The following is a 9,226-nucleotide window of genomic DNA, read 5'->3' as shown; positions in this document are numbered from 1 at the left end:
TACATTTAATTTGCATTTTGTTCTTAGTGAATATTGAAGTCTTGAGTGGAGGATTGAATTTTATTAGGACATCTGGACTGACAATATCAAATCAGACACCAACGTCCCAAAGCATGCTAAAATTTCAGAGTTAATTAGAACGAAGTGTGTTTAATTAAAGCCAATTATAATATCTGAAATTATCTGATCGATCCTTGTTTGTTCAGTTGGAGTCAGTTTATATTGTTCTCGCCGCACGACAGGACCTGTCCGGCCTCCAACTCCCCGCGGCCCCGGCTGCGCGCCCGCGCCCGTCCCGCGCCCCACCGCGGGCGCGGCTTCCCCTCCGCCTGCCGGCTGCGCGGCTCCGTGCTGGCGGGGAGCCGCGTCCCCCCAACACCTCCCCCCCCGACCCCGGGGAGCAGGGAAACGGCGGTGGGCGGCGGCCCCGCAGCATTCCCCCGGGCCGGCGGCCCCGCAGCCCCGCCGGGAAGGGCAGCGCCGGGGCCGCGCCGTCGGACAGCGGGGAGCCGGGCTGCAGCCGCGGGGAGTTTTCCCTTCCGAGGAAAGGCTCTCGTTGGACGCACGGCTGCCAGGGCTGGCATTCGGGCACGGGGAAAGTTTAAGCCTTTTTTCCTTTTTTTTTTTTTTTAAGAACTAATTATTGATTTAACAATATTGGGGCACCGGTCCGCGAAAGCGCGCCTGGAGGAGCGCAGGGCCAAGCGCCAGTTGGAGTAAAACACCCCTACACCGACAGGGAGTTTCTTTACTCCGAGGCGGCTGCACCATCTCGCCGCGCAGCCTGGCCGCGGGGCGCGCAGGGGCGCGCAAAGGCGCGGGAGGTGCGCGCGCGGCCCGCCGAGGGGCCCCGGAGCGGCCCGGCCCCGACGCCGCTGCCCGAAGGGCCCGGGCAGGTGTAGGGAGAGCCCCCCGGCGCCCCGCACCGCCCCGCGGAGCCGGCTCCCTGCCCCGCGGTGGCCTGCGCGGAGCGCGGAGCAGGTCAGCCCGCCTCCCCGCCGGCTGCCGCTCCCCGCGCATCCCTGCGTCCGGCTGTGCTCCGCAGGCAGGCGGCAGATGCGGGTGTCTGTACCGCACCGCTATCCCCGTTCGGTTTCCACCCGGCTTTTACCCGGGCGAGGGATGCTCAGGAATTTGAATTCAAGTATTGAAATCAGCCCAAGCCGGGTAAATAAATACCGAAAGGCGGGCTGCCGGTGAGGCTGGCGAGCGGAGCCAGAGCGGCCCGGCGGTGCAAACCCGCTGCGCGGGGCGGCCCTCCCGCAAACTTTGCCCTTTGCGGGGCGCTGGGGGCCTTTGCTAGTGGAGGAGGGGGTCGGCGCGCTCCAAAACAACGGCGGCAGCACCCAGCCCTCGCCGTGGGCTCGGCTCCGGTCCGGTCCGGTCCCGGGCCCCGGCTCGGCCTCCGCACGGCCGGCGGTCCAGCGTGGGCGCAGGCTGCGCGGCGCCCCGCGCAAGGGCCGGGCCGGGCCCCCCGCGGCGCTGCGCCCCCGCGCTCATTACCTCCTCCGCCGCCCCTCTCCCCGTGAATTTACTCCCCGAAGTACCCGCCGGCGGCCAGCCCCCGCCCCGACAGCGGAGCCGCGGTACCTGGGCATCCGCCGCTCTATTGAAAATACCCGAAAATACAAATTTATCGGTCCTCTGCAACGCAGGAAAGAAGAGTTAGCAGGGATTTGTTTCGGTTAAACCGGGCATAAATTACACCTACTGTAACCGAGCACGTTAGTAATGAAGGCGCCTTCAAACAATAAAATTGAAATATGCACTTTGGCGAGCTTGCGCGGGGCCCGGCCGTGCCCCCCAAGGCAGCGGGGAGCAGGCGGAGGGCAGGGCCGGGGCCGCCGCTCGCCTCTCCCGGCGGAACTTTCCGCTGGGAAAGTTTCTGCGGTGGGAGCCGCTCCGGGAGGCGCGGAGCAGGGCAGCCCGGCCGCCGGCCCACGCAGGTCCGCGACGGAATTCACGGTAAAGTAAATACGAGCTCAAACTTCTGTGATTTAAAACGTGAAATGTGAAAGGGGGGGGGGGAGGGAAGTGAAATGATTAAGATAATAGTCCCGAGGGGATTGTCCCGAGGAAAAAAAAAAAAAATAATAAAGTTTAGGAGAATCCTATAACGGCTGTGGAAATGAGGCTATCAATTTTAATCTGCGCGATCCACGTACAGCGTGTGATTATGTGTTATTATGCGGTGCGGGGCGAGAGGCGAGGGGGAAGGAGGACGGGCTCCGAGGCGTGATTTATCGCGGCCGCGGAGGTCTCCCCGCCCGGGCCGCGGCAGGCGGTGCCGGCGCGGCGGCGGGGCGCCCCGGGCGCGGGGGCCGCGGAGCGGGGCTGGGCCGGGGGGACAGCTGGGCTGCGGCCATCTGACCGGCTCCGCCGTGACATCTGGGAGCCCACTGGTGTGTGGCACGCGAATCGCTTGATGTCGCTATTTAAATGCAAATTTGCGGGGGGATCACTGAAGCCTCACCCCGTAAATTCACACAAAAGGGAGACTTGGCGCGCCGCGCCGGAGGAGGAGGAGGAGGAGGAGGAGGAGGTGGAGGAGGAGGAGGAGGAGGGCCGCGGAGCCGGGAGGGCTCGGGCCGCCCCCGGCAGCCGCGCACACCCCCTGCCCGCCCGGCGCCGGGCCGCGGCCGGGGCCCGGCTCCCCCGCCGGCTCTCCCGTGCAAGGTGCCGCGGCGGCGGGCCGCCCTACCCGGTCCTGTCGGCCTCCCCGAGAGCGGGCCCGGGTCAGGGGGGCGGCCCGGGCCGCTGCTTCCGCCGGCGGGCCGGCCTCCCCTCCCGGGCCGGGGAGAACTTGTCGGGGGGCGGCTGGCCCGCAGGATGCCGGCCTGGGAGCGGTGCGGAGCGGTGCGGGCAGGGAGCATCCCGGGCGGGCTCCCGGCTGCCGGCAGCTCGCAGCCAGCCGCGGAGTGACAAAAAAAGATAAAGTTGGTGAATGATAAAGACCGTATTTTCCACGCTTTGGGTGCAGGACCAGATGATCTAGAAAATGAGCTGAAATAGATTCAGCCTCAGAGCCTGTTGTGAAGAGCAGCTGATTCCCCCATTTCTGGCCAGATGGCTTCTGAACACAGATTTGCATTCATTTTCGCTTAATATCGTCCAAAATAGCGGGGCAGCTGCATTTGTTGTCAAAAAGGTTTAAAACTCCCTTTCTTTCTGGGGCAGGATCGTTACCTTATGTGATGGGCTTATGGAACTTTTTTTTTTTTTTCCTCCTTAGTCAACAGTATCAGATTTAAAAGGATTTGTTTTAAAACCTTCTAATTTGGTAATCAGATTTAAATCGCCTTGGCGCGTGTAATCTGAATTAAAGATACTGTAAATGATTTTAAGCGTGATGCTTTCGTTAGCAGAGGGAAGAACCAACTTCGGCATTGTTCTGTGCATTTTAGGAAATACGTTACAATTATAGCGTTGTTGGGCATTTTTACCTTATTTTCAGGAGGGCGGATTTGGCGTGCGGGGGGACCGGCAGCCCCCAGCCCCCGGCGCCCGCCCGAGGTCCCTAAATGCGTCCGTGCCACCAAATGCCATTTCCACCCCGAGCACCGCATTGTTTGGGAACTTTGGTTTGCTCGTCCCTCCGCGATAAAAGTGTGAGGTTTTGTAATCTGCTCTACTGTACCTCAAAAGCTCCGGGCTGATTATGGATACAGGAATTTTCTTTTAATTTATCATGAATAGTTTCCATACACTTTGATGTAAGGTTATTAACATTCTATAGACAGTGGCATCTTTAATATGTGGCGATCGCTTCTAAAGACTAATCTCATTACCCTCAAATAGTCATAAAATATGATTTTATTATACTTACGTATTTAATTAGACGGCCAGCAATGTAATGGATTTTGAGATCGGGTAGAGCAACAGCTTTGATAATTCACTTATCTTTGGCAATAGTCATTAACCCCCAACACCAGCAAAATAGATTGCTTTCTAACACGTCTTTTTTTTTTTCCTCACCCCTTGGAGAAAGGATCGGGGGGTCTCCTGATAACGCAAATCGGACTTCGATTTTCACCGATTAATTAAAATATTAACGCACGGAGCTTGGCAATTCACAGAAAAAGAAAAAAAAAAAAAAAAAAAAGGAAGTCCTAAGCCACACTGGGCGGAAAAAGCTCATCACTCGAGGCGGATATATATATATGGACAAGGCGCACATATAGCTATGGATATATATGCGCGCGTGTGTATGAAGACTTCAAATACATCTATTCGTGTATGTGTCTGTGTGTGTATTTATATATATATATGATCATGGAGGGGTGCTGCGCGCCTCCAGCATCGGGCCACCCTTTGTCCATCCCCAAGCTCTCCACCTCTACCCCAAACATCACCACCACCCTCCACGAGGGTCACATCTCCCTGCCCGCCCTTCCTCTCCCTGTCCTGCGGCCCACGAGGGGGGGGGGGGGGGGGGTTCACCAGTGGCCCAGCGCTTGAAATGGTTCCTCGAAGCCACTTTGAAGAAGATATTTGGGACCTCGCCGCCGCGCTCCTGCCCGGCCCCGGCCCCCCCCCCCCCCCCCTCTTCGGGGGGGTGGGGGGGCCGGGGCCGGGCAGGAGCGCGGCGACGAGCGACTGAACCCCACGCTCCATATATGGCGCTGAGCCCGCCCACCGCCTACGTCATCACTGACGACACCTCTCCCGCGGTGGCGGGGGCCCGGCTCCCGGGGAAGGGCGCGCTCCTCGGGGAGGGAGGGCCGGGCTCTGCGCGCCTCCGTCCATTCCGTGAGACGCCACGGGCCCGCGCCCCGTTCTCCCGTGTGCCCGGGAACACCTCCGCGGTAATCAGTATTTTTTTTTTTTTTTTTTCCCGTTTATTTGTCTTTTGGAGCAGGAGAGCCTTGCCAGAAAGTGGTCGATTCAGCAGTGTCCTGAAGCTTTTTTTTTTTTTTTCCGAGGCGGTTTTACTAGGATGACACCACGTTGAGCGCGTCTGCAAACAACAACAAAAATATTTATTCTTTTACCCCCCCCTTCCCCCCAAAAAAAAGCAACCTCGCAGTGTCGCCGGCTGCAGTTACACTTTTTCTTTCTTTTTTTTTTTTTCTTTTTTTTTTTTTTTTTTTAAACCACCAAACTGGAACGCCATCCAACTCGCTGCACAGAAGTACTCAGTAAATTGTTTATGTCGTGCCAATACAGGACAGATTGAAGAAGGAAGCAAGACTTGAACTGGGCTTTTCTCCTACTGATCACAGGGAGTAAAGTCATCTCTTATATTCCAGTCGCCAAGGAGAGAGAGAGAGAGAGAGAGAGAAAATCAAGCAACAACCAACCCACCCCGTATCTGACATTTCCCTCAATTTTAACCCCTTTTGGTTAGGAGCTGGTTTTGCCCAAATTTGTTTTAATGTTTGGGATTCAGGAAAATATACCAAGAGGTGGGACGACCATGAAAGAAGAACCGCTGGGCAGTGGGATGAATCCCGTCCGCTCATGGATGCATACTGCTGGGGTAGTGGATGCTAACACGGCCGCCCAAAGGTACGTCTGCCAAATCCTCTCCCGGCGGTTTTCTCCTCCTGTATTTCTCATCCCGACCGTAAATCCCCCCCCCCCCCCCGCCCGCCCCGTATCAGTTACAGCCTCCCCGCTCCGCGCCGCTCCGCGCTCCCCGCGTCCCCCCGCGGCCGCGGTGCCTGCGCGCCCCTTCCCGCCGCGCCGGCCGCTCTCACCCACGCCTTGTCTTGTTTTCTCCCGCAGCGGCGTGGGGCTGGCTCGGGCACATTTCGAGAAACAGCCGCCTTCCAATCTCAGAAAATCCAATTTTTTCCACTTCGTCTTAGCTCTGTACGACAGGCAGGGGCAGCCAGTGGAGATTGAGAGAACAGCTTTTGTGGACTTTGTGGAGAAAGAGAAAGTAAGTCTGCCTGTTATCTTATTTTTTTTTTTTTAAAAAAAAACCGCTTAAGTGTGATTTATTTGATCAAAGATAATTTTCAACCACGGCAGCCCTAACGGTACTCCAGAGGCGCCCGGACCACGTGCGGGTTTCTCCGTTATTGCGGCCGCTCCGAATAGATCCCGGGTTTAGCAACTTACCGCCGCGTCCCCGACTTATTTTAACGCAGGGAAAACGGCTAAACATGACATATTTGCGCCGAGATAATGACATCATCAGCGCTCCACAAAGTGGGCTGAATTTCTGCAAACTGTTAATTCCGGGCCGCTTCAGGGACGAGAAAAATGTACGTCAGGAGGAGGGAGATATTTTTCATGCTAAATATAATTATTTATCGTTACTTGCAGGAGCCAAACAATGAAAAAACTAACAATGGAATTCATTATAAACTTCAGTTATTGTATAGCAATGGTAAGTTGTCGTTACCTCGTATTTGAACGTCCGTGTGCCGCAGAAAAGTCTTACTTTCTTTTTCAAGGCCTTTTGGAAAAGGATATAAAGATTTTGAGATTAAAATTACACGCATGTAAACACGGCTCTTTCCTTGGCATATAAGGAAAACAAAACATAAACGATCAATAAGTCAATGGTACTTCACATGATTAACCGGTTGGTCTTGAAGTGGAAAGTAAAAAAGGGGATCGATAGCTGCTCCAGCAGAACATCACTTTTAAGTGACTTTTTTCAGTTTTGCGAATTAATGGTAATTATTGGGATGGGGTGAGTGCACGGAGCAGGCAGAGCGGAGCCCCGGCCCAGGTGCAGCGGGTTCCCCGAACGCGAGAAAAGCCCGCGGGGGGATGCGGCGTTTGTCAGTCCCAGCGCCCGAACCACCGCTGGTCTCGCGTGTTTCCCTCGAACCGTGGCCGTGGGTCCGGCAGCAAGCCTGGCCGGGGGGGCTTTCTCGGGCACGGCCCCCGAAGCGACAGATTCAGGAATGGCCGAGAACTCTGTCACTAGGTGATTTCTGGCTTTTTTTTTTTTTTTTTTTAATTTTATTTTGAAGCCTGGCGCGAGTGCCGATCCCTCTCCATTGCAGTTAATTGCCTGACCTCATGCTTTCATTATGTAATTTGGGTGGTTCGCTATTGAAATCCTAATAGGAATTTGCCTCTGCTTTCCCTCTCCAGGAGTTAGGACAGAGCAGGACCTGTATGTTCGTCTAATAGACTCAATGACCAAACAGGTGAGAAAGTTTACGCTTTTCTTAACACGCAAGTTACTAAGTTTGTATTTTGCTCTTGCTTGGGGGGGTGGGGGTGGGGGATACTAGACCGGTAGACCGCACCTACTTTTAATTTACCTGAGCGAGTAATTCAGATACCTATTACTGGAGGATATTTTAAAAAGCGAAAAAGGTGTGTTGTCGCTATTCGAGGAAGCGTTGGCATCATTAAATAGTGTGTGTGGCATTAAGTACAACGTCATGTGAACAGATGTTTGATATAATTAATTTAGCAAGGGAGAGAGGAAAGAAAAAGCCCCATCAAGTTGCCCAGATTTATTTTTAAATGCACTTTTTCCCCTTTGCAACTTTTTTTGGCGATATTTTTCCTCGGTGAGAAAAGGGCAGCCCTCTTCCTTAGGCACTCCGAAACTGGCCGGGATTAGTCCTTTTCTTTTATAATGCGATGATCTAGTAACGCGAGACGTTTATTTGGATTTAAAAGTTAAATGTGCTGAGGTGAAAAGTCATCTTGTTCTCCTCTAGTCCATATTCACCTCTCAGCCCCCCATCTCCATAATTCAAACTCCATGCTCCAGGGGTCACCCAAACCCGTCCATTTCCCTGAGATCAGCTTCTGTTTCTTCCTCAAACCTCTGTCATACCTTGTAAATAACATAATTACAAGTAGTTCCTTATTAAATTATTTAACCTGTCTTGGTCAACTTTGCCGGTGATAACTACGTGTTATCAGCATTGCACCACAGCAATTAAAGACAGAAAGCTACTTACTAGCTTTGGATTTAATCAACTTTTTTTTTTTTCCCGGAGAGACATTTCACGATTTTTTTTTTTTTTTTTGGGGGGGGGGGGGGGGGAGTGGGGTGGGGAAGAAGGTGAGAATGGGGAATAATTTACAGTGTTCTGGAAATCAGATACCAGAGATGGAAATTAAAACCACTCCACCAATCTGCCGGTTTTTAACGCCCCCGGCGTGCTTTGCACTCCCGGCCGAGGCAAGCCTGCCCACATGTATGATTTTTGCTAACTTTGCAGTCCCCGAGCAAGGGGCAGGCGAGACCTTCCCCCGGGCCGGGAGCGGCCTCGGGAGCGGCCCCGGGAGCGGAGCCGAGCCGGCATCCCGCGCAGGCGGCGGGCACGGCCGCGCTGCCCGCCCGCCCCGCTCCCACCCCGCAGAAACTTTCTACTTCTCTTGACTAAAATCGGGCTGGATCTAAATGCCTCCAGTAGTAAAATAGTGTGACTTCCTCCCGGAGAAAAGCAGAGCTGACAAGCGAGGTACAATTCCTCTGACAAAGAGGAAGGCGTTGTACCCTTCAATAATTATTTCAATAGGTTGCAGAGGAGCCCTTTTAAACTCTGGAGCGCTCTCGAGTTGACCATGTGGGTTTATTTCCTTTGTATATAGCAGCTAAATGTTTTCGGAAATCGCTGTAGTAGACTAATTAAGAGGCTTACATAGGCAGCTATAAGTTTCGTTACCGATGAATAAAGGAGCAAAGAGGATACGTTTTAAGTACACTTTTATTGTTCATTTAGGCTTCGTACCTTTGCAGCAGAAAGAGTGCTGAAAATAAAGGATTTTAATCTCTCCTCAGTGACGGGAGAAAAAAAAATAGCCCAGTAACTGATCAAAGAGTCAATGGCGCTGAACCGACAGTTTATGGATTTCTGTTTGTGCTACAAAATAAAAAATAAATCACTGATAAATACGTGGTTTCATCAGAGGAAAAGTAACAATCACCAGAAGTTATATGGCACGCTGCAACAACAAACATTCGCAGCCACGGACTGCATGTTATGTCTGCGCTGTCATATATTACCCCCTCTGTTTGCAAAACAATACCTGGCGGTGGGGCCGCCGCTGCGGCGGCCCCCCCCCCCCCCCGCCCTCTGCTCAGCCCTGCCGCAACGCGGGGCTGCGCTGCCGGTGCCGCCGCCGGCCCCTGCCGCCTCCTGGGGCTGGCCGAGCGGCAGCGCCCGCGCCGCCCCGGAGGGAGCCGTGCTGAGGCTTAGGCTCATCACTTCCCCCGCCCCCCCCCCCCCAGTTAACACCGGGGGAGTTTGCAGGGGGCCGCCTCTGCCCCCCGGCCCCGGGGGCGCCGAGCGCCGGC

The 9,226-nt window shown here is 54.5% G+C and overlaps 1 protein-coding gene across 11 annotated transcripts in view; it reads left to right on the top strand.

Annotated features, from left to right (window-relative positions):
• Positions 1–5,062: 5,062 nt before the first annotated feature.
• Positions 5,063–9,226, top strand: part of EBF3 (EBF transcription factor 3) — a 120,488-nt gene continuing 116,324 nt past the window's right edge. For all 11 annotated transcript variants that reach the window (XM_076339242.1, XM_076339233.1, XM_076339232.1 and 8 more), the window contains exons 1-4: positions 5,063–5,508; positions 5,728–5,884; positions 6,274–6,337; positions 7,057–7,112. In XM_076339242.1, the coding sequence (XP_076195357.1) occupies positions 5,375–5,508; positions 5,728–5,884; positions 6,274–6,337; positions 7,057–7,112 (411 nt within the window). In that variant the 5' untranslated portion in view covers positions 5,063–5,374. The remainder of the gene's footprint in view (positions 5,509–5,727; positions 5,885–6,273; positions 6,338–7,056; positions 7,113–9,226) is intronic.

The sequence above is a fragment of the Aptenodytes patagonicus genome, chromosome 5, assembly GCF_965638725.1.
Source record: "Aptenodytes patagonicus chromosome 5, bAptPat1.pri.cur, whole genome shotgun sequence".
Lineage (NCBI taxonomy): Eukaryota > Metazoa > Chordata > Aves > Sphenisciformes > Spheniscidae > Aptenodytes > Aptenodytes patagonicus.
The sequence above is the reverse complement of the archived record's forward strand: the minus strand, read 5'-3'. Positions and strand labels throughout refer to the sequence as shown.